Source organism: Silurus meridionalis, chromosome 6 (genome assembly GCF_014805685.1).
Source record: "Silurus meridionalis isolate SWU-2019-XX chromosome 6, ASM1480568v1, whole genome shotgun sequence".
Taxonomy (NCBI): domain Eukaryota; kingdom Metazoa; phylum Chordata; class Actinopteri; order Siluriformes; family Siluridae; genus Silurus; species Silurus meridionalis.
The window spans coordinates 18,981,864-19,008,296 of NC_060889.1; the positions used below are offsets into that span (position 1 = coordinate 18,981,864).

The following is a 26,433-nucleotide window of genomic DNA, read 5'->3' on the forward strand; positions in this document are numbered from 1 at the left end:
AGGAAACCTTGAGAGATAATTGCTTTACAGCAACCTTAGTAAAATAACAAATAAGTCATGATTATGTCTAATAATGTCTATGTCTGATGTCCTGATTATGTCTATGGACATATTATTGTAATGTGGATCCTCTGGTGTTAGATTCAAACTGAAAGGTTTGGTCTATTGGTTTTCTAATCCTTTGTTTCAGCTGCTTGGTAAACACACCATAATTATTTGTAAGGGAAAAGAACCTCAGTAGGATTCTGCAGGGTTCTGTGATGTCCAGTAAGTTTTTATCAAATAAATAAATTGTCTTGGCATAATGACTGATAATGACAAGCAGTCTTGCTTTGTTTTCATTCTGCAGGGTCAAATATGACAATTGAATCATAGAACCCCCATTTCCTCCCAATTTAATCTTTTCAAGTCCTACTTCCTGATTAACCCTCCACTATTACATGACATCTACTAGTTGGGGAGGTCAGGGCAAACATTACCGACACTGACACATATGAAGCTGACATTCGCCATTTTATTTTCTTTAAAACATTAAAAGCGGTATCTGCCCTCCTTCACATACATGAACTTAAAGATGCCTGCAACTGGCTAGTGTTTCTCTGATTGAAAAACCTGAGAGAGTAATACTATCCATCCAACCCCAAGAGCTCAGCAAATGTTGCTCTCTTGACACCTGACCACAGATTTGCTATCAAAAGCTTCTGTCAATAGGGCAAATGCTTTTCCGTTGCACTACTCGTGATCCTTCAAGACTGCCCATTTTAAGGTTTTGCACATTATTTTAATTACAACAAATGAAACTGCATGCAAAAATTGATCATGGATATTTTAGAACATATATAAATTCTCCATTACTGATGTTTTCAAGCTTGACTTTTTGAGTTTGTATCTGCCTGCCATACCAATTGTTTGCACTCCTATAACAATTTGCAATGTCGTTTAAGATTAGTTCTAATTAAAATCTTCCTTAACATTTATCAGATTGTGCAAAAATGTAATACCACCTGCTCTCACATACTCAAAACATTGCTCATTCTATGTCAGATTGAAATGATAGAATAGAAAGCATAGAAATTAGGTTTATATTTATTTTTTGGCTATATACAACACACATTTATTCACAACGTCCTTTCTTTACTTAAAAAAAAACCTTCACCCAAAAGTCATTTTTAATCACTAAACTTTTTTCAGTTTTTCTGATGCGCCAAGTCTCTAATTAATCACCAAAAGGAACCACCAAGATGCACACATCCAATAATTAAACCTGTCCTTGTGGAAACATTGCAAAAGTTCAGTTTGGTGTCCTGAAGATTTACGTAATTTGAAACACCATAATTATAATATTTACAAGAATATTTTGTTGTCATGCTCTATGTTAAGTATGGTTTCACTAAAAATCAACATACAATATTAAAAGTATTAAATTAAGGTACATTTAGATCAGCTAAGAATGCGCTATCAAGTTGCAATTTATTATGATTTTACTCATGACACTCATGTGATCACTCTAATTGATTAATTATTTTATATATATATATATATATATATATATATATATATATATATATATATATATATATATATATATATATTAATAACAAATTATGAGCACAATAATGGCCTAGCAGTAGAATACAGAATGTAGAATACACACACACACACACACACACACACACACACACACACACTATATATATATATATATATATATATATATATATATATATATATATATATATATATATATATATAGTGTGTGTGTGTTTGTATTCTACATTCTGTATTCTACTGCTAGGCCATTATTGTGCTCATAATTTGTTATTAACAGACAGATCTATTATGATTTCTGAATTCTCACTCCATATTTGTTCGGAAAAATTTCTTTAGACATGCCTTGCTCGAAAGCTGAGAAATTGAAGCTGAGAAGTCATATGTCATACGGTAAGTAGAATCTTTTTTGCTGTTCTTGTTGGATTCTCTACACTATACAGTATGTACACTCTCCAATGATTGACCTGATTTCCATGCCTATAGCGTGTACATTTCTTCCCTGCCACACACACATGCTGAGCAGCAGCTTGCCTTCGCCTGCCCCATCTCTCAGCTGATGATGCCACACACACGCAACACCTGGTGCCCTCAACAGCTACGTTTGTAAATTCGAAACCGCCATTTTGGCTCAGCAGGAGACTTTGTCATAGGCTCGGTGCCAACTTAGAGCCAGATGGGTCAGGTCCTGCAGCCTGGGGGTCCCAAAACCCTGTTAACATAAATAGTGGCGTTGAGTGACAGCGTGAGTGTGGCAAGACAAGGCTCGAGCCTCGCATAGATGTGTATATGTCATTGCCACGGCAACCACACGAGAGCTGTTCTGAATTGAACAAAGCGGCAAGCAAGGACACTCCATGTGTGAAAAGCATTGTGAGGGTCTTACTCAAAGTGAGTGTTATTTTTTGTTTGAGAAGCGGGGCGGGCTAGACAACCTTTAAAGCTCAATTATACCAATAACTACTCCGTCTTTTATAGTGAAGTAGAAACGAAGCAGCAATCTGATCATTCTGACTGTTATTCTTTGTAAATTCCTATTAACTAACCATTAGGGCTTTAAAGAAATGAAATCATTTAATCCTGGGACTCTTTTGATGTAATTAAGAAGAGGCTTATTTTGATCTTTTTTACACCTCTTTCTTTTCTCAAGCTCTGGGTTCATTACATCTCTCTCTGTGATCTGTCTAGTCCTTCTGATCTCATGCTGTATCATGTTGAATGAAATATGTCAGATGAAAGAACATGGTGCATCATCTAGAACTGACCACCATGGTGGCTTTATGGCATGTGAGTAGGACAGAGCCTGTTGAGGACTTTGAGGTCTTTCATCATGCACACAGTCAGCCCACAGTCACTGCTTTGTATTCTTTTTTTTTTTTACTCTTGCAAGTCAGTAACTGCCTATGAAGCACCAGATGTTGCCTATATTTGGTGCATTCCTTTATTAAAATGCACTATACAGAGGCATCTATATATAATGCTCCAAAACTGACCACTATCCTGACCATTCTCTCCCTGAGATCACAATATCAAGCAAGAAACCAGAGCAATTTACTGAATGTGAGCTCCTCAGTTGACTAATAAATCTCTGTTTGGCTTAATTTCACACCAAAATGTTCCCAAAGCTGCTTAGAAGGGAATAAAAGCTGTGTTTTCTGGAGTGCTCCTTGAGCTCATTGTGCAGCATTGAGAGTGTATTTAGGGATGCATAATAGCAAAAGGAACCATCTGCCCAAATCGCCTCCTTAAGGGCAAAAGACACGTTCTAAAAATCATTTTTTTGAACATGATGCATAATTATATATTTAAGGCACATATGGTTTGCTTGTTTGGCTTTCTAGCTTGCTCTCACAGGATTGCTCTGTTTCTTTGCATGTTTATAGAGTTAATCTTAGTCATCCTCCCCCAGTGCAGGCAGGTTTTTCTGGGAATCAGGTTTGTCATGCCAATCATTCACAACCCTGATTCCTCCTATAGAGATGTCCTCATGAACAGCCTCTTATTAAGTCCCTCATTATCTAGCACTCCTCCTTCATGCATATTCATCATGCATTATGTTGATCTCTAAGGGATCTGTTTTGAAATAGTGCTGTCTGTTGAGGCCAGGCCTTTCATGGCAAATGGGCAAAAAATTATTGGTTTGCCTTGTACGAAATGACGATGTCACAAGCAGGCGTGTTGCCTTCTCTGCCCCTTGATTGTGAACCCATTCATTCCTTTTATGTGTGCATATCCATTTCAAAGTAAACATGAGCTACACTTCTGTTGTACGGTGACAAATCAAGAAGCGACCAATCTTTGTGTTTCATGTGACGTTACATTATATAATAACTGCCATTTTGTGGACCGATTAGAGCAACAACATTAAATACCTCAATGTAATTGTGCCATTGCTTCACATAGAAGATTTTTTTTCCCATTTGTTTCAATTATATAGAAAAGGCATCTAATGCTACAGTGGGCACAATTTATATAATACTGAACAGGTGAAGCCTGAAATGTTTCCAATCTTCAACAGTTCATTGCTTAGTATCAGAACACTGTTTGCATATTTTAGTCGAATCGGCAGCTCACTTCTTAGATAGTTAGACGAGTCATTTTAACTTTTTTTTACAACTTTTATTTTTTGCATTAATGTTGTGCAATGAAGCCTGAAAATCCCAAATATATTAACCACAATAAAAAGCCATGTGACTAAAATGCTAGAATATCTAAATACAAATTTTCTGACACCATTTCTGCAAGAAACAGCTTTAATAACTGGTTTAATAACCGCACATTCATATTATATTAATTTGTCTGCGCAGAGGGTGTAACATTTTAATCATGCATTCAAACTAAATTATTTTTGACAGAAGTTGCATGCATGGTTCTACATTTTTGAAATTCATATCTTCTGCTTTATGCACTTGATTATTAGCTCTCAAGGGACTTGTAAGGATCTGCTGTTTGCTCAGTGGTAATCAGTAATTTGTCTGTGGGACATTTTGGCGTAAGATTAAGGTCTTTTTTTGGCATAATTTCACATCCTATTTCTAGAATTTCTAGCTGGCATCTTTTTGCCTGCATTAAGATCACATTGCAAATCACAGGATCATGTATTTAACATAAAAATAAAGGTTGCTATGCAAAGTGGATCCCTGGAATGCATTCAAAGTTTTTTCTAATAACATAAAATGTTTTCTCAGATTATAAACTGTACATCAAGTGACTGTACTGTAATTTTACCTCAACGATTTGCAGAGGTGGAAAGTAATGAAGTACATATAAACTTCGTTACTGTACTCAAGTGTATTTTTCTGGTATTAGTACTTAACTTTTTATTTTTACTGCACTATTTATTTTTTGGACAAAGTTTTACTTTCACTCATTTGATTTTTTACTTAAATATTCTTCTCATTGCGCTCTGTTTTCAGCTCATAAACCTATTTCTTGTCATTGCGTGCCTTTTTCAATCTAGCACTGGTGTATCATTTTCTGGCTCTCACACACCACAGATGTAGACTAGGCTACGAAGCTAATAACAAGTAAGGCAGAGGGCAACAAGATGTATAGGGATAAGTCAGCAATGTAAACATGACTGAAAACATTCCTGATCACCTGATCATCATCATCTTTGCTCTTGTTCTATATAGTGGATGTTCAGCCGGGATACATTCATTAGGAAACAACATTCTTTTGTATTAACATATTAATATGATGTGAGGTCCAGTTACCAGCGTGACACTAAAACAGGTAGTAGTAACAGCTACTTTTTGCTTAAGTACAAGCTTTACTTTAACTCGAGTGAAAAAGTATATTAAAACATGAGTATCTGTACTTCTACTTAAGTGAAGGATGTGTGTACTTTTGTGACCTATGACTATTTAAGATGGTACTAAATATATTTGAAATGCAAAGCCTTAACGTTCTTAGTTTTCTTTTCTAACCATTTTTCTTCTAGCCAGTTTGCTTTCTTTCTCATTATTTTCAATTGTATTTTACTAATCATTCTCAACCCCTGACTTTTTGGCTTTTATTGAGTTTTTAATTGTATTACTGAAAAATGCAGACAATTCATTACAACAGATGTGTTTGTGTGTCTGTGTGTGTGTGTGTGTGTGTGTGTGTGTGTGTGTGTGTGTGTGTGTGTGTGTGTGTGTGTGTGTGCTCGGTTTGCCTTTTAGTGAGCAAAACACCTGTTTGAGCAATAATCTAATCAATTTAAGTGGAAGCCCCATCTGTATAATTGAATAAATGGAAATTCCATATGGCTTTTATTTAACAAAGCTTTCTTGCTGAGTGTATCACTGAAGTTCAGAAACGCTGTTCTATTTAACCAATTCCAAAATTGGCATTGAATATTATTGTTTGTACAAGAGCTTCTCTCTCTCTCTCTCTCTCTCTCTCTCTCTCTCTCTCACTCACTTTGTGTGTGTAAATGGCTGAGGATTTACATGTACTCTTGATTGGACATTGCATTATGCATTTAGATGATAAATAATTAGCAGAGTTTTGTGAGTGAAGTGTATAATTAAAAATTCTCACAGAGCATTGATTCATGAGTGCCAATACTTTCCAGGAGCAAGTGAGATGAGAGGCACAAATCTGAATCAACTGTCACAGACACTGTCCCACAATCTACACACATATACAAACAAACAAAGCATCAAAATACACATTTATTCATTAACATGTCTGCTTTCATTTTCTTTTATACACAACAAACACACACGCTCATGCCACTGAGTCAGTCTGCACATTCTCCCTCAAAGATCAACCCTTGTTCCTTATTTCCTCAAGGATGGGGGGATGGAGACAGAAGTGTAAATTGCACTCACACCATCCCCCTCAAAGTGCCGCAGCAGAGGTAGGAGAAATCCTGCCTGGCAAGTCCGTCTGCTCGGGGCAACTCACCAGATAGGCAATTTACAGATAAGGCTGAGATGTGGAAACTCGTGGCACCCTGCAGAAAGCATCCCAGCACCCGATTTCTGCTAACTCAATAGCCTAGGATCATTTACAGCACAGATGGAGACTGAAAGTGACATTAATGACATAACGGCCCCTGATACTGCTCCTGGTCTTACAGGTTTGTCCTGGACATGGTGTTTATTGAGCCAGAGGGATGGGATGCAGTGGTATGTGAGAATTGTGGAAGTAATTTGGGGAAGGAAACCCTAACAGCAGAATCCTTCCTTGAAAAAGTGTTTATCTGTTATCTGCCTTGGGATGATCTTTAAATGTAAATAGGTTTTGGAAGCTTGCAGATAAATAAAGTAATAGTAAAAGTTATGACACACAAATCTACACACTATATAGTGTCTGACTGAGAAACAATAAGTATTTATTGTTCTTCCTTCCTTCCTTCATAGCCTGCGGTTTTGAATGTCTGTGGTTGATTCGGTTATTTATTCCCCCTTATTAACTGCTTTATCATGGACAGGGTCATGGTGGACGGATGGAGACAGTCTTGTTAACACTGGGCACAAAGCAAGATGATTTCACCTCGGATGGGATGTCAGTTCTTCGCAGGGCACATTGCACTCACGCTTTCACACACTCATTCATATTTACAGGTGGTGTAGTATAATCAATCCTTCTACTCCACACAGACAGTAACCTGAGCTCAGAATCGAACCCGGGACCCCGGAGTCTAATTCCGTTGAGCACTTAAAAGGTTAACTTGAATAATGTCACAATTAGATTTAAATATCACGTAAACAATAAAGCTTTTTAATGCAGGTGTACAATGTGAGAGGAAGAAAAACTCTTCTGTTTGATTTTTTAATGATAAAGAGTTAAAAAAAAACTTGATTTGTAATGAACATTCCTCATTTCAAAATCAAGCAAAATAAAAAAACGTGTATCTTTATAGCCATTATTGTGAAAGCTCCATAGAGAATGACGACAAGGTCACCTCGCCCAGTCGGACACTGATTAAGTCTGGCACTAGTGACACACACACACCCACATACTTCTAAAGGCTTGCCCTCCGGACTAGGCAGTTGTCTCTTTCTAACACACACAAATGCTTTTTTTTTTACTTACTTACTTTTTTTCATTGCTTCTATTTTGTCAATGCACTCACACACAAAATTCCATTTCTCCCATTGAGATATTAAACTGAAATCTTCCTATAAACTGTCTGTGCTTTTCTTCAAACACAGCAGATAGCAGGACCTCTCTTTTTATAAAGGTTTAGGCCTCATGTTGTGCAGTTCGCTCACATCGGGGGCAGAATAATAATGCCCTCCTCTAGACAAATTGTGTGACAATCCCTTTAAGTCTCCTTTTAGCCTACTGTTCCTGATTGGTCTCGCTGTAAAATGTAAGTGCAGCCCACTCACACAGTGATGCCTATCAGTAAACGGTGCAAAAGGCGATCAGAGTACGGCTTCTTGCATTTGTTTCATAAGAGCTGAGGTCCAACACTTTCCCTGTAAAAGCTCATTCTTTTCATAGGTTCTTGAGAATGCACCAGAGCCAGTCAGCTTAATGAAAGGGCTTTTTACAGTGTGAAAATGTATTTTTTTGCCACCTGAAGCTTGCTAGGAAAGAATAAAACAAATGCTGTCAGATCTTCTTTGGCAGATTATATACAACCGTAAAATGTGGACAGTCTTAGATTGTTCAAGTAGCCACTTTTCATTTAACAGTCATGAGAATGTTTTGTGGATGATGATTTCTAGGGGTTGGTGTCTTTTTTAAACAATGAAAATCAGACAATGGTTTTATACACACATTTACATTTATGTCATTTAGCAGATGCCTTTATCCAGAGGGGAGGTGGTAGCTTAATGATTAAGGCTTTGGACTTTGAAATGTAAGGTTGTGAAATAAAATCCCAGCCGCACCAAGCCGTCACTCCTGGACCCCTTAGCAAGACCCTTAACAACATAACTGCTCAAGTGTATGAATGAGATAAATGTAAGTCGCTCTGGATAAAGGCGTCTGCCGAATGCCTTGAATGTAAATGTATAATATCCACCCATCCAGAAGAGGGCGCTTCTTAGTAAAGTTATACATGCAGATGATGCACATTGCATATTTGTGTGGTAACCACTAAGGAAGCATTTTTTAAATAATTAGTTTCAGGACTTATTCAGGACATGCAATATGAATTAATAAAGATCCATGTTCATTGTTTAAACAACGACAAGTTAACGTGCTGAACACATTCGGCAGACATATATATATATATATATATATATATATATATATATATATATATATATATATAACCCAGAACTTCTTTAGTCCAGCAGTGTTTACCCATTGTTCTTTTCTCAAGTTGTCTACAAGTTGATTTTGCATCACCTCTGACCTGCTGTTTGCTGATGTGGTCACGACCCAGGCCTTTGTTCTTGTGCAGATTAAAGAGAGAAGACAGATGGAGGCTGTGGATCCAAAAGCATACCGTAAGCCACAAACTAGAAGGTCAGATAGTACACCACCTCTCACAGCAACAGCATGTGTTTATGTAGTAAGTCAACCTACTATTTTGTCAGTTAAAACATTTTGGTTGTATGAAACCAGGTAAAACTCCACCACTTCTTTTACTGGTTCCACACCAATCCAGTTTCTAATGTTGGATTTAAGTAAATAAAATGTCTTCCTGTAAGTTTTACTGAAAGTAATGGAATTCTTGGAATTCTGACTGCTAGAAAGCTTTGTGTAATGGTTATGTCTTAGGTGTAAGATGTAAGTGTGGATAAAACTGTTTCCCGAACAAATGATTGCAGGGGATAAAATAATATTAAAAATATACCAACATTAACAACATCAACAACAACAACAATAATAATAATCAGAGAAAGAAGCAGAAGGCAAAAAGAGGAAAAACTAAATGTAGAATATAAATGAGGTCATTTCACAAAAACACTGTTGTTATAAAAGTTTAATAAACGACAGCAATACAATTATATAATAATAATAATAACAATAATAATTATAATCATTATAATAATAAACACAAAAGCAACAATACTAATAACAATAATATCAATATTAAACACAACAACAACAAAAATATGGAGAAAAATAATTAATACAACAACAACAGCAATATTAATAATTATAATAAAATAGTAATATTCTCACAATAACAAGAATAATAATAAAAAAACATATGTAAATAAAATAATAAAATAAATAAATAAATAATAATTAAAATAATATTAATTTGCATATCATTTATAAACCTACTAATAATACTTATAAAAAAAGATTGTTGTGTTTATTATTATTGTTGTTTATGATTATTGGAGGTGTAGTAATTCTGGGTCACGTGGTGTGCGCTTACCTGTCGGTGATTAGTGGGTGATGGGAGTGGGCGGGGCTCTGATGGAGCCCGTGAGCGGGATACAGTAGTTAGAGACTCGTCACTGGGATCTCGGGACTAATAAGCGCTGTGTTTTTCTACCTCTTTTACGCTTCCAGGCTTTTTTTTTTCTTTTTTTCCACTCAGCTGTTTGTTCCTAGGATCTGACAGCGAGCTCTGGATGCGCTCTGTACTCTTTCCTGGTTCCGGTGTGAAGCTGCAGGAGGTTTATTACGGGACCGTATTGAATTTGTCTGCACTTCCAAGTGAACGGACGGAGGACCTGACCGGACACACCGAGAAGCACAAATGTGATCTTACTGGACCTCATCATCATTTCTAACGATATTAACAACTTTGGTTATTTTATTAGATATTTAGTTTCCCCTCTGGAGGAAATGCAACCATTTAAATCGCTTTGAACGCGGAGCTGAAACACTTTTTTTCCCACGGCGTTGGAAACCAGACACGGAAACGCCACCGGGAGTGTGGGGTTAAAAAAAGAAGAAGAAAAAAAGCACTATAATGATGCTTATTTAATTGATAATAAACAAATTGCTTATAGTATTTATTTTTTTTGTGCAACTTGTTTCTAATTCCAAAGAAAAGGCGAAACATTGATATTAGAAGCGGTACAATGAGCTGCAGCTGAGACTCTGCGCTTCTCCACACTGTGCTCCTGAACTTCAGAAGCTCCTGATCTGCGGAACATGAAGCTGGACACCTGTCTTCTCGCTGCACTTGTGGCGCTGGTGTTACCTCTCTGCTCCTGGACTGCAGCTCTCAGCAGCCATGAAGGTCAGTGTGCAGGTCAATCTTCTCCTCTTCTACTCCTTCACTCGTGTGCTCAAGGTTTGTTTAATCTCTGAAAAAAACCCACACCATTTGGTTAGATGCAAAGCTGATCAGGTGATCTCTCTCAGGTGCGCTCAGGGTTTCACGTGCGCTTTAAATACCAAAGCGCAACGTGCTGAATGAATAATAATAATACAAATGAAAAAGTACATTGCTATTGTTTTGTATTTATTATTATAATTGTAGTTAGTTTCACCCGAGTTTTTAGTTTGCTCGTGTTGTGTGTTAATGTCGCACGCGCGACAGGTGTGTGACACTCCTTAGGTACTTTATTTGTTTTCACGCCCCACAGGGATTCAGAAAGAAGAGGACGCGTTGCCAGTGGTTTCGTTTTCCCTCCCTTCACTGATGTTCTCTGCTTTTTTTTGTGTGTGTGTTCAGAGAGGCGTGAGTGTGTAGGCCAAAAACCCCAAAACAATACCAATCCTCCTTTGCATTTTTACTACCAGGTGTTTGAAGCAGTGTGAAGCTTGCATTTCCTCAGGAAGTGTGTATTGGCTTGAATCTTTTTTTTTCTTCTTCTAGCAAATCTACAGCAGTTTGGTTGAAAGTATGAGAACACCTGACCGTAAAGTTGGTATGTGCTTCTTTGTCAGAAAATTGAAAGCACATAGTTGTTTACAATAATGTTGTCAGCTCTATCGTTACGAGTTCTCCTGCTGATCCTGCTGCCGAGCACAAACCCAGGTTCGTAAAGGTTAGACTGGAAGAGCTTAAGTGTCCTGCAGAGCCCCGACCTCAACCCAACTAATACCACCTTTGTGTTGGATGAACCGGAACGCCGACTTCAACCTCAGACATTCCCGCCTTGAGATCAGAGCCTGACCTCAGTAATGCTCTTGTGGCTGAATGATCACAAATCCACACAGCCACACTCCAAAATCAAGTCGAAAGCTTTCCCAAAAGAGTGGAGACTATTATAAGGGGGGGAAAAAGAGGACGAAGTCTGTAATGGGGTATTCACGATTGGTCCGGTGTTCATGTACTTTTGGGAATGTAGTGTATAGTTAAGGCAGTGAATATAGTGTGGGGAAAAATATGAATTTCAAGCCAAAGGAGCGAATAGAAGACAATAGAAAGCTGGTTTTAAATGATACCAAAATGGCATGGCAAAACATCAAACGTTGAATTTTAGCCAAATTGATGCGTACTGCCTTTTGCGTTTAGGCGTAGAGAAGCTGTCACACCGAGGCAGAATTTATTCAGACGTAATAAAGCCATTTATTAAAGTTTGTGTGATAATCCCTCTTTTGTATGGAACCTCCCCTGGGTTCTGCTCCTCATTTCCCACACTTAATTCTCTCCTGCTTCCCACGTTGCTTTTCTGGAGCTGCCGAACATCTTGGCTCTTTGTGTTTTTCTGCTAGAATTGCTTCCCAAACGCCGTCAGGTTGTATTTTTGCAATTATTGTATTTTCTATTTTTTCGTTTTTTAAGAGTGTATTGTGGGATCGAGAAGTCTCTAATCATGCCCATATGGCCAGATGCATCATGTGACCATGTTTCCATGTTCCGCTTAAACACCCGGTGGGAGATTGTGTTTAGACTACAGGGTTCTCGCTGTGTTCCACAGTTTGTTTCCGACTCACACCGGTACCGAAGTGCCAAACAAATTTCTTCAAGCACGCAAACTTCTCTCATCTCAGGAGAGGCCTCATTCATCTCTAACGCACTCGGTTCCCTTTTCAAAAGCATCTAAAACAAGGAATAAAGAACTCGTGTTATTTATATGCTCTTATATATATTTTTTAATTGAGCCCTCTTAATACCATGCATATCATACTCCTAGTATACATATGATATGATTTAATTAATACATTTAATGAAAATATGAATCAACTGAACCGAATGCAGAATCAGTGGAAGCTTCCGTTTATCGACGCCTAGAAAAAAGCTGTGACTGAAACAAGTGCGTGAAATTGGCCTAGGCAGAAATGGTCATTTTTGGAAAAAAATAGAACACCTGAAGACAGCCAAAGTCAATAAAATAAGAAATAGAAACAAAATAAACAAAGTTTTTATTCTTTCCGATCCACGGCTTGGTACCGGTCCGCTGCCTAGCGCTTACACACCCCAGAACCATAGCGTAATGTGTACAGTATGTTGTACAGACTATCAGTGTGGTTCTTGCTCACATGTAAAGACTCGCATGGAAACTCTTACATCATAACGTTAGCCCTATTTCCTACCCTCGTCCCGTTGTCAGATTGGATTTACAGGTCACTTGACTAGTTTCTTATACCCTTCACATGACACTGAGTGGTAGCCCCGACATCATAAATGACCTTGAGGTTTAACAAACAAGACATTTTTTTTTTAGGCAAGGTTAAATGCAAAAACGATGACGTAAGCGTTACGGAAATGTCCCACCAAAAGTGCATTTTGATGCTGATGGATGCTTTTGATGCTTTTTCTCCACACTTGTTATTGACGTTCCCCACATCCCCATGCTATATGTTAGTCTAGCGTTTCTCTTTCTCTATCTCCACCAGGCGCACATGCGAGAGTAACAGGAACTGGCATGTATGCTGTTTGTAACGGGCTTCTGCCTAATTATTCTCCCCCCAATGCCTGGCATTGAACTTATGGAATTTATTGAACACCTGAATTGGAAATTTCTTTTTTATGATCCTTATATATAGTGGCCATTGTGCAGAGCACCATAACAAACAATGTGTGAAGGAGTGTGTTTTTGCCTCGCGTTAAGAATGCACTCTTGCCCAGACAATGAAAAGATGAAGTGCCGGCTTAAGCCTACTCAGGATCGTGACCTATGCGTTCTCTTCCAACGTCACTCCTACACCGAAGGCGATTAAGTCTGGCGTATCAGCACAAAAGCACATCGCAAGTGTAAATTCAAATCAGCATCTTTCACAATGAGCTGCTAGACTGTTCGGTATGAAATGCCACAACTAACGTAAGCGGAGCCGAGGCTGGCGTGTAAAACGAAGCACGGAACACTGCGATTCTCTGTGTCGAGTTTGTCATGAGGGTCAGGGTTTATTCATACTTCGTACTCCAACTTCTGCTGACTTTTCCTTCCCCCTGAGAAGTGCTTCTTCCTGCTGAATAAATGAATAGATTTGTTGCTTGGCGGAGTTTATGGTGTTGCGGCATAAACTTTGACATTTCCCTGAAATGTATATGTACATAATTTATTTATTTATTTTCTGGATGTTAAAACCCCCCCCACATACACACAAACACATGCACATGCACAGCTCACTCTTCTTAATTGGATTTTGGAAATTGATTTCATTATCTATTCTCAAGGTTATGTTTATAGGCATAGTACTTGCCCCAAAGAAAAATGCTCTGTATGCCAATAAAAGTGGAACGCTGAAAGCACTAACCTCAGCGAGGAGGTCGAGAGAAAGGTCTCGAAAAGCTGAGGTCAGACATTGGAGGTCAATCTGATTGATTTTCTGCCATGTTTCCTTTCGCTTAATGGTACTGAACCATACAGTTATTACAGTAGCATTAAAACAGCAAACCATATAAGGAAGCAAGTTCTTATCTAAAAGTCGTATTCATTCAAAAGGTTACACAAATCCAGAGTCAGTAGAAGTCACTGTTTGTTGTCTGGCTGCCTGATAGTGCAGTGGTTGTGTGCTGTGTAATGACTCATTACAAGACTAGTGAGTAATCCAGTCTATAAGTTTGGACCGAGATTGGGGAGGGTGGATATGCTGACACCCTTCTCTATATGATCATGCTCTGCCTCACGTCCAACTCCTCATCTTTCACCCACTTGTGACGAACATGCTGGTGATAAGCCACATTCTTGTAGGTTACCAGTCAATTCCTGACTATTTGCGTGCCACTATGTGGGTTGACTCTTGTAAGTCAAACGTTTTTTTATTTTCGAAGTCTAAAAGACAGCATGCAGGCCGTGACCTTTATTATGTATTCTATTGTGTTGTAATTCATAATTTGTTGATCAGTCTGGCATCTAATGTGGTAGAACCGTCACCCAGGCTTGGACAATGTGTAAAGCAATATTGAGATATGCAGTTTACTTCCACCTACGACACACACACACACACACACACACACACACACACACACACATTTACATATTTGGCTCTAAAGGACTGCCAGCTGTCTTCTGAATGTGATCAAGCAAGACATCCAGAAGCAGCAGCAGCATCCTGACAGGGCCTAATATAAGTGTATAAATCACTAATGTCGTACATTTTGCACCCAAACTTTGACTAACATGATATAAGATTGGAAAAAGTACCTGCTTTCTGATTTATCTTAAACCCTGCAGTAGATCAGGATTGTCTGCTTGAACTGAGCAATTCCAAGGTCTCAGTATTTGCTTCGGTTTCGCTTTTGCTAACCAAACACCAGTGAAAACGTGAGATAATATTAAACAGTTAGTTCTGAGACAGGAAACTTTGTTTTTATTCGAAATACTAATAATTCTAGTTTAGTAACTGGACATGAAGGCATGATTATTGATTTACCAAATTTTTTTTTCTTTCTCTGAGGAGACATTTAGCATTTTTGGAACGAGTCGACCGGCACGTAACAGTCGAAGTCTTTCAAGAGAGAAAAGTCTTCAGGACAGATGATTTGTAGGTCACATGACAAGCTGCTTTTATGATAGCAGGAACAAACTTGCTATGAATGGATCAGAGGTATGATGTGTCATTTATTAATAAATAAATAGTTCTCAGTGTTGTTTGACAAGAAGAATAAAACACTGATAATCAGTTTCAGGGTGACGTCAGTAACTAAGGAATTGCAATAAGCAGTATCACGCTGCCCCTTCATTGATTTTCCTGTAACATCTCTTCCTTACTTTGTATATTCAATAAGAAAAATTGAAAAAAAAAAATTGGTTGTATGTGCTCTCCCCGTATTCTGCATCCATCTTGTAACATTCTAATACCATTCTAAGGAACTAAAGGGTGTCTAGGGATGTGTGTGCTCCTGCCACACCTGGTGAGGAAATGACTGGCTTCGCAACAGAACGCTACACACACACACATTGAATGTGCTCCCTCTGGCAGTGTGTTGTAACTGTCCTACACTGAATCATCTTGTATTGAGCTAAACCGACGAGACATTTAGTCTTTTTGCACATCTGCCCGGCAGGTTGCGTGGACGGTGAATGTATATGTGTTGTAATAATAAATATACACACATGCTGGAAATGTGGTTCGGCTGTTTGGTGTGTATCCCATGAGCTTTGAGCTTTGTGTGTCACAGGATGTGTGAAAATAAATCTCTGTAGTCAGGTGCTTGTGGCCCTGAACCTAAATCTTTCACACACACACACACACACACACACACACACACACACACACACATATATACACACACTGCATTTGTGGAATGATGCAGTGGCTGTATTTCACAGTTGTCACTGCTTGTGTTGAGTACCTGCTATGATCAGTTGATTGAAGTTGAATATTACATCAGCCCATCACCAGACTTGAAGGAGGTCTGACACCATGAGTCAGTGGGTGAGCCGAGAACTCTGGAACTGTTGAAGCCTGCACTTTATTGCACAGTACTTCTGTAGGGTTATTGATTTTAGACATAATTTAAAAATATGGTGCAAAGAAATTGTATTGATCCTCCCAAGATTCTTTGTAGAAAGGGTTGAGGATGTAGTGATTTGCTTTCACCTGGTGAAATTACTGTTATTTGCTTGACTGTAGGTCGGGTTTGGCATTTGCCTTCAATTTCACACCCCCCAACCCCCGCCCACTCGCACAATCTCCGTCTCGGGGATTTTTTTTCTTTTGGGGGTTGACTCCAAGCATGGTAGTGCCAGCAAGAAAACCCAGCTTGTGCATCGAGATCTTAATGGCAGGATGCAGCCTTGAGAGAACAAAGGAAAGCTGTGGAGTTCATCTCCCAGAACCCCCTCCGCCCCACACACACACACACACACACACACACACACATATATATATATATATAGCGCTACCCTGTTTAAATCAGAAAGCCCTGACTAATGGATTTGTGTGTTTGTGTGGTGTGCGTTTCAGTGGCGGAAACCAAAGGGTGTAAATCCATCCCCTTGTTAGGTCTGTCTTCTTTCTTTCATCCCACTTTTATTGGCCCCTAATTGGAGGCTGGGTTTGTAATTAAAATAAGATGGCTTGTGAAATGCTGGGGAGGGATTTAGTAGTCAACCACTGGGAAGAAAATCGCCCCCCCAACATGTATTTGGCCAAAGGAGACGGTTGCTCCTGGTGCATCTAGTAAGTTCGCTGTAGGAGGAATGTGTAAATTGGTGCAGGTAAATTGGTATCAGTCATATCATATTCTCCACACACATATATAATGGATGAGACTAAAACAGCCACACCTTCTGTTTTCTGTCTGAGCCTGTGCAACAGATGCTCATTTCTTTTATATCTAGCTGGAATCTTTAGTTGCTACTACAGTTGAATGGAAAAAATTAAAACGGCAAATGAATGATTCTTTATTTATGCATTTAATTCTGTGTAGATTTACTTTTTACCAGTGAGTTGAGCTGGTGCAAAGTAGGCCAGTGCAGGAGTACAGTATGCCACGAGGCATAGTGCAGTTTGTAGCGCTCTCTGTGTGTAGTTAGTGTCTGTGTAGCTGCAGCTTGGTAAACATGGCCTGGTAGAAAGACATTATGATCTGAGTCCATTATAGAAATTGAAGTGTTTTGCTCAGGCAGAGTGAAGAGCGGTTCTGAGCCAAGCCCGATGGAGAGCAAGAGGACGTGTAAGTATACACAGGCTTTGATCTAGTGTTATGACTTCCTATTAACTAAAAGCTTTGTGACAGAAAGAAAGAAGCAACCAGAAGGCAGTGACACGGATGGAGGACACCGATGATTGAAGCCGAGTGGCGGATCTGAGAGCCACCAGGATCGGCTTCAATTAAGAGATATTCTGGTTTATCCATTAACACAATGGATACCAGCCAGGCTGGTATGATCCTTGCCTAAATCTGTACGCTTTCCTTTTATATAGTGGATGAATTTGATATCCAAGGCACACACATGAAGGGGAGATTTGCGACAGCATTAATAAAATGTACAAAATTAAAACAAAACAGTCAAAATGACATATTAGTCTTCGTTACTTAAGCAGCTGTAATAAAACTCACATTGAAATGGTTATAAATTTCTTTTGGGTATCTTTTAGAATTAGAAGGGTATTTTTTGACCCCAGAACCTATTTGTCTTGATGGTTTACATTCGTATCCAAAAGTGAAACCACATAGGACTTTTAATTAGAACACGCCCATTGAGACGCCCAAAAGATGATGTAATCTAAAGTACTAAACAAAAATCAGATCAATGTCCAAAAATTTTAGAGAAGAAATCAAATGTATGCTATTTCCTCCAGGTCATATAAAGTTCATCAAAGTTGTTTATGACCAGAGGAAATCTTGTTTGTGCCTCTTTTGTACATCCTGATTAGGATTTTTATTTGTTTTCCAATTGCATTCATTTCATATAAACCAATTATTATTAGTCCATGAGTACATATTGAAACATCCTGGGAAGTTTGACCTGCTGATTTATAGTAATCAAATTTCCTGTAACATGGATACTTCCTTTACTTGTGTACATGGTTTACTTATTTTCTGAAAACGATTCTCTGTGAATACACAGCGTTGACCAACTTTGATTAATACCGTACATATTATTGTTGGTCAGTCATAGAATACCCCAATCTCTAATATTCTGTTTAGCCTGGTTTTGTTTACTACCTACACAATTTTGCTGAACACGTACAACCAGTTTTTTTGGATGACCTAGAATAAAAAAAAAATAATTAAATAATATATAAATTTTTACCACCGTATTTATGTGACAAATCTTTGTTGTTAACATACAAAACCACACATCATGCCTCAGACAGAAAACACATTCAATACTTCTTTCAGTTCAGGAAGCTCAGCAGTGAGCGAGTAGCATTTTAATCTCGCGTTCAAGGATATTTATTGAGGAAAATCTCACGTAGCGCTCGTATCAGGAGATTGCGTTCCAGTCGTTGCGCAAAAGGTTTATGATTGAGTTGAACGATTGTTGGGAAACCTCCAATCTCCTCGAAACCTAGGTATGTCGAAAGAAGTCGTTTGTGGAAAGAAATATGGTGATGATGGGGTCAGAGGAAGTCACACGCCCTCTTGGCGCTTAACAAAAAACCTGAATTCAAAGTCAGGGCTGCTACCCTGCTGCGTTTGGTTTAATCCCTTTCCATGGAAAAGATAAGTACTTTGTGTAGGATTTGGTCTAGTGTAGCTGCTGAATCGAAAGCCTTTTTCCAGTTTTCAATTCACCCACTGCCATGTAAACCGAATACACATACAACAGGTGCATAGCGGTTGGATATGTGCCGGTCTACTGCCTGCGAGTAAAAAGATCACGCCTGCTACCGCTTTGAGACCCCGTAGACTCGCAAGGTCTGTGCCAAGTTCGTTTTGGTTGCCGAGCAGCAATTCTTAGGTAAATTATAGTTGTAATTGATTTATTCAAATTTCTGATTTGCATGAACAGCTTACAGGTTCTCTCAATCACTTGTGAAGAATGATAGCTTTGAGGCAAAACAAATTGTTGCAATCGAACTAGCTGTTGCTTCACACTAGCAATCTGTATCCCTTGTACTGATTAAGATCTGACCTTGTGTTGGATGGGACAGAGATTGGTAGGTAGAAGGGAGAAAGTCTTGGAGTATATCTAATAAATGACGGGGATGGAGAAAAGTTTGTATGTTTTAAATGATCTACCCCATAAGATGTTAGACATAAACCTTTGCTCCACATTCTCATAACTACATGCTTGTCCTCTCAGTTTTTCTATAACCACTGAATAGATTTTAGTTTTTGACTAATATGGATTAAGATGAAGAGGTGTCTGTTTTAAGGGTTTGAGCTACTACAGCGTTGTCCACTATCCGTTGTCTTTTGGTGGTCTCAGTGTAACATAATAGTTATCATCATCTCCAGGGCAAGTGACAAACATTTTGACTTACAATTTCATGTAAATGAACACCACTAGGGGCGGTCATTAAAATCATTTAGAAAACAATTGTCTGAACATTTGCAGATATTAGGTTCATTAATTACAGAGGCGCTATTTGGGTAAAGTCCTGAGATGTAAAAACAATCTCGCTAGCTCAGACTCATGTATTGTCTTTGTGGCAGCTAAATGACGTTAAAAATCCAAACAGCCCCTCCCCTTAATCTCCTCATTAAATATAAATTGATAATCAATTAATGACTTGTCCTTGTTTTGTATGTTGGCATAATTTACTTTTATGTGTACAAAGTCTGAAATAGCCTGTAAATGTATTTTGTGAGATGCCACCAAACCTCATAAAACCATAAAATTCTAACCAGACCTCAAAATCCAACCCACGTTAATGACCAAAAAAGCATTTCTTCAACACACCAAACTAGTGCTTAAGAAGTAACTGTCAAGCAAAGTATTATTTTTCTGAGTTTTATGAGAATTAAAAAAATAAATAAATAAATCAAGTGTTAACACCGAATCAAAAACGGTTATCATTATGCTCGGCTTCAGAGGATGACCACCAGTCACTAATAACTACCAGAAATGTTTTAGAATAATCCCCTTGATGTGTCGTTCTTACTGAATTTGACTTGTTCTTAATCCGAAGCTTTTCCCATAGACAATTAGTGTTTCGTGTCTCTGTCACACGCTCTCAGTAGTCTTCTGAGGTCTTACAGTAATGCATAAACAGCTTTGTTTTCAGAGGTACCAGGCAACCGTGCCTAGTGACAGTCAGCTGAGAATTGTGATTTATAAAATGTACTTTAAGATCTAGCTACTGGTAAGTCTGTATCAAGCATTCTGGCGTAGGTATAAATTAGATTGGTCACAGAGGTGGGCCAATTCTGCTTTATAGTGCTTTTATAACTCTGTGCCTGATGAGCTGCTGTGACTTTGCTCAAGGACACCACTGGACTCTTGTCCTGTGAAAGCTTTCTATGACGTGTGTGTGTGTGTGTGTGTGTGTGTGTGTGTGTGTGTGTGTGTGTGTGTGTGTGTGAGCGCATTATGGAAAGCCATGTGCTGATCTGTGTTTCTCTGCTGTCCCATACAACACACAAATGCAAAGTGATCTACCCTCTGGGGTTTTCCCTGAGAGCCGGAGAGAGGGAGGGAAAGGGGCACAGAACTAATGCTTGAGTCAATTATTGACAGAGATAACCTTTACAGTGCGTTACAGGATGTTGGTCCTGGCTCTGTTGAAGGCTTGCTTGTTTTTCCAGCTGGCTGAAATATATGAAATATGTCTGCATTGTTTTTAATATTTCTTTCTACTTGGAGTAAAACGCAGTACAAAAGTACAAATAATACATATAAGTGACCTCCAGAAATGTGTGTGTGTGTGTGTGTGTGTGTGTGTGTGTGTGTGTGTGTGTGTGTGTGTGTGTGAGAGAGAGAAAGAGAGAGAGACTACTTGACACACAGCCAGCCTTGCCATTGTTTAATGGTGGGAAAATGCCTTATCATTGCTGGTTATCATTAAGCCCTCGAAGACAAACACCAACAGGTTTCTAAAGGTGTCAAAACGACTTTCTAGCAAATAAATAACCCATTTTTTTACAGACATTTGTTTGGATCCAGATTGTCGCATGGCTGATTCAAACACTAATTCATGCGAAACTATTGATCGTGTGTGTGTGTGTGTGTGTGTGTGTGTGTGTGTGTGTGTGTGTGTGTGTGTGTGTGTGTGTGTGTGTGTGCACATGTATGTTCCGAAAAAGCCACGCAAATGCACAATGTACAACTTTTAACTGCAAATTGGACTATGAGCACTATTAAAAGAACTGTCAGGCATGCACACACCCTCAAAAACAGCGATGAAGTCAAAACAACCACACATATACACACACACACACACTGCCAGCTGAGCTCAATGTCATTAATCTTGTGTACAGAGGCACAGTGCATTAGCGCTTAAAGAGGCACACATTGGGTCACACACTGCCCTTCTTTCCTCTTTTTGTTTCCTTTATCCCTCTGTCTTTTTTTTTTTTTTTTATCTTTTCGTCCTCTGCCAGCCAGATAAATCCATCAATACTATGAAAATAATGTAGTTATTCATTTAATAGAAATGTAAAAAAATGAAATGGAAGAAAAATAAACTATAAATCAATATGGCGGATTTTACACTTTACACAGTATAAATAAATGTAACGATAATAACCTGCACTATGTGATTGTGTTTGAATATTCCCATTTAAATATTCCCCTCTTTGAATTTGTTCTTTACAATCCAGGAGAGAAGGTTTAAAGTTAACAAAAGGAAGTGCGACCTCTTGGATTACAGCCTTTGGGTGCAAGAGCAGGCCACCAGACTGCAAGTTACAGCATGCTCTAATGGCTGAGAGGTTGGTTAGGATGGAGGGATTAGGTTTTGTGGGGGCCACAGAGTTCAAAACCAGATTACAGAACGGATTCGGGAATTAGCGATTTTTCTGAAGACAACCGTCAAGCGAAAGAAACTCCATAGATTATGAGAAAGCAAGAATAATCTCGTACGTTGTATTGTTAAGGTATATTCTGTAAAATGTGTATGTTATTGTGCCTCAGTGGGCACTGAAGGACACTACAAAGGATTATTTATATAAAAGTATTATAAAAGGAAAAAGTCAGTGTCAGTTAATGCTATAATTATTAATTGAAAATTGTACCCTTTGTAAACGAGACTCGTACCATGAAATCATAATTGTAATGGAAACCGGTACTGATTCATGTTACCCGTGTGCAATATAGTGCAAGGGACACTTTATTCATTAGCACCCATGCTGCCCCTTGGGCCAGAGACTCGTCCAATGTGGTGACATCATGGAGGGTAAACCCAGTTTCCTGTCATGCCTGTATAATTGGATGTAACCAGACCAAAGGGCCTAACTCCCCTCCCTGCTGCTCGGCTAATGGACCAGTCTGGAAGGCCAGTGGGGATGAGTGGCTGAGGAGAAGGTCACTGTGTGTGGCAGTAAGGGAATGCTTCCTTTAACTATTTAGCAGGTTATGAAATACTCTCGGATTACTGTATCCATGGACACGTGTAACGACCACAATGTAGTGCTCAGCTGTCTCTTTGTGTAATGGTGCACTTATAGAGCACTTCTGTGGAGCCTTCCTGTGTGAATATGCTGAGCTGGCAGATTTATATCTGGGATTGTATTCTGAACAGAGCATATTGGTCTGGCTTTTAAGGTGCAGGTATTTCATCCGAATTCGCAGGTGCCACGAAAGTGCGTTTACAGAAAGTCGTTCCCAGTCCGAGAAACATCTTAGAAGTTTTTTTTTATTATTGTCAGTTTTTGCATCTTTAACCATTTCTACATTGTACACGTCTGTTGTTGCTTACGTTTACAGCATCAAACATGAACAAACACGCTCATATTTGATCCATTATTGCCAACTCTTGTTTCTTTCTCATTCATTTTTTTTTCATTGCACTCGTTTTGCTCATACCCTCCTTTACTCATACAAAGGCTTATGGATGCCGTGCGTTGCTTTGGTTATATAACACACGTGCACAATTACTCAAACACACGCATGGATCTGCTTGTGAATGGTTCCTTGAATATAAAGGTTATTGTTCTTAAAAAAGAAAAGCTGCACACAGAGGTAATCACAGGCCCACACACTAGTAATACAGGACAAAAACATTTTCCTTATGCATATGTATGATTGCATATTATAGAACTGGTCCCTCAGGTTTGTCATGCTATTTCAGAAGGTTTTCAGTGCTGCAGGAGATCCTTTGTGTACTTCCGTTTCCCCTCTAGGTAACAGGCAGAGATCAGTAAACAGGTGAATCACTGAGGGGGGGAAAAAAAGAAAACCTGTTCAGCCTGCTGTATTGCTGTGTGTACAGTTTCATTTTGTACATATGAGTTCATTTATTTATTCTGCACTGCTACTGGAACAACCGATAGGAAAAGAGGAACTTAAGTGCGTTTTAAGTGCTTTAAACAAGAAATCAGGGTCTCTTGTAAAGATGTAAATGAATGTGAATACATTAGGCAGATAAACAAATGCAAATGCACACTTAGGTATCAGGACTGGGAAGTGAGAGAGCTACAAAATCAATCAAGCGAAAGTTTTTTTACTTTCATATGGACCAGCTATCGGATATAAAGCACATAATCAGACAATACATACAATATTTTAACATGCGTCATTGTATCATGCATTTAGTATTCATTCATTCATCCTTAGTAACTGCCTGGTGTGGGCCAAGGTGGGTTAATCTAAGGCACTGTTTTTTCATTTTTTGGGAATTGGAATCAAATAAATTAGTCAAATATCACAAGCCATATCTGGTAAACCCACACACATCTCCTGAGTGATATAGCTGAGGTTCTTGAGCAGTCAAAACCCAAGTTCACAAGCTGTGCTGAGATTTTAACTCTTTGGTAGAGTGGTAGGATTTGTTTAAATATCTTGTGAAATATCTGTATTAGATATAAGTATCTTCCTTGCATGAACCAGATATAGATAGAGCTACAGAAAAGTGTAATTGTGTTACACTTTTAATCAATACAAGGGGGCTTCAGAGGAACTTGGGGAGAGTTGGGCCAGCTGTATTTTTTAGCAAATATTATACTGTGTTTTTGTGTATTTCAGTCCCCAGTTTTGGTTTAATGTGCATCATTCCCAAACAAACACACTTTGCTTTATAGCACCAGGATAAAAAAATTAAACCAAAATTGCAAAAAAATCTTCATAACAGATACGAAGTGTGTGGAGTTAAATGAATATTTTCCTCTCGTTGAGGAAATTGGAAAACCATGCCGTAGAGGAACACCTTTTCGGAGTAGAATATCGTGTATGCGTTTCGGTTCGTACTCACACCTTTCCAAACAATCACTATAATCTCAGCAGTCGGTTTCCTCTTCAGCCTCCTTCCTGGTCTCTCAACCCGTAAGTTCCAATAACAACGTCGCATGCTAGTCTGTGGTAAGGAAGTTTAGCCATTGTTGTGGAGAAACGTCCAGGAAGGAAAAAACCCCGCCTACTCACTTCCCATTTAGCTTCCTGTCGCGTTGATGATGCCACAGGGCTACGGCGAGGTGGGAAACGCAGTGTGACCCTTTGACCTGTCTTGGCAGTGTGGAGAGGAGTACGTCTGATGATGGTAGCTGATCTTAGCCAGTTTAAATCGATTATCACCACACATCAGGAAGTAGAGTAACCGATATGATAATTTGTGCATGTTTTAGAGATCCTTTGGGACGGCATATGGTCACGCATGGAGAGTTCCTATTAGCTAAATGGATTCCATTATTTTGAATATGAAGTGAGTGTGCTTTTAGTATGAGGATGTGAAGCACTTTCCTTTTGCTTTCAGTGCTATGCTGTGAGCTAATGGCTGACTAACATATATTCGCTAAAAAGCTCTAAAGTGTGGCGGTGCGTTGGACGGACCTGGCTATAGGCCTGAGGCGGGCCAGAGGATCGTGTCTGCGTATTTTTCCTATGGGAACGCTACTCAATCAGGCTTACAGAAGCACATTTGCTGAAACCGGGTTTTGTTCAGTCTAGTCAGCGTGTGTGTGTGTGTGTGTGTGTGTGTGTGTGTGTGTGTGTGTGTGTGTGTGTGTGTGTGTGTGTGTGTGTGTGTGTGTGAGAAAGAGTAGCCATAGTTTGTGTCGGGGTTTGATTGACAACCGGATGGAAAATGTTATGTCTGTGTGCAAGAATGATTTTTACTGTAAAAATAATCAAAAATGTGGAACGTAGTCCAAATTGAATAGTTTTTCCAGTTATTTTTACAATAAACTACAATACATAATCAAAGTAATGTTTTTTTTGTTTGTTTTTTTGCCCTGGCTGAAATGCTGAGGACATTTTTTTTTTGGACATGCATGTACATACACACAAATCGATCGCTTTATTTTAGAGTCTGAAAGTGTGAAAATCATTTTACTAACAAGACTGCGTGTGTGGGCGACAAGTAGGTTCATGGGTAATGTAGTCCAGGGCGATATAACTGGCCTTTAGGAAGCTCTCTTGACCACAAGTGTTAATCTTTTTTTTTTCTTTTGCTAGAAATCTGAGGTTGTTAAAGTTTCCTGAGTGTTCAGAATCAATCCACCCACAACACTCTTCCAGAGATATTTGGCTCCAGAACAGAAATACACTCACAGGTCATGTGACACAGGGCATTAAGTTGAAGGAAAGCTGTATTGATCGATGGGAAGGATTCCAGAAAACACCATTATCTCTCTCCTTCATAGACACACACACACACACACACACACTCTCTCAGGGTACAATGTACACTCAGACTCTGAATAACAATTCCCTATAAATAAAAGAGATGGATGTTTTCTTGCTAGACTATTATTGTTAGCAAGGCGGTCGTCTGTGTAGTATGTTATCACAGATAATGCTTCCTCACTGATGTTTAGACCTGTAATTTGTATCTAATGCTCTGCTAGCGTTTCTCATTTATACCAACCCTAACATTTTTACCAGCAGTAGTACCACTTGTTTAATTTGTCCGGTCAGACAGGCCTTTTCCAGCGTGTATCCATATCTCTCCACACATGTTAAAATGTAATTTCACACAGTGTAACCAAGCACGAGGAGCCTTAGCGCGTGCACAAATCTTTTTACAAGAGTGTTCTGCTCCGTCTCCGGGAAAGTGGTCTAGAACAAAAGTGTCGCACCTGAAGCTTTGCTTTCCTTCTGTACTTTTTCATCAGTTTTAGAAAAGCCATTGTGTTGG

The 26,433-nt window shown here is 38.8% G+C and overlaps 1 protein-coding gene across 2 annotated transcripts in view; it reads left to right on the plus strand.

The window, feature by feature from the left end:
- The first annotated feature begins 9,790 nt into the window (after window positions 1–9,790).
- The window catches only part of sema4f (sema domain, immunoglobulin domain (Ig), transmembrane domain (TM) and short cytoplasmic domain, (semaphorin) 4F), a 51,416-nt gene continuing 34,773 nt past the window's right edge, over window positions 9,791–26,433 (plus strand). The window contains exon 1 of one of the 2 annotated variants that reach the window (XM_046851568.1): window positions 9,791–10,648. In XM_046851568.1, the coding sequence (XP_046707524.1) occupies window positions 10,561–10,648 (88 nt within the window). In that variant the 5' untranslated portion in view covers window positions 9,791–10,560. The remainder of the gene's footprint in view (window positions 10,649–26,433) is intronic. The other variant, XM_046851569.1, reaches the window with a different exon arrangement.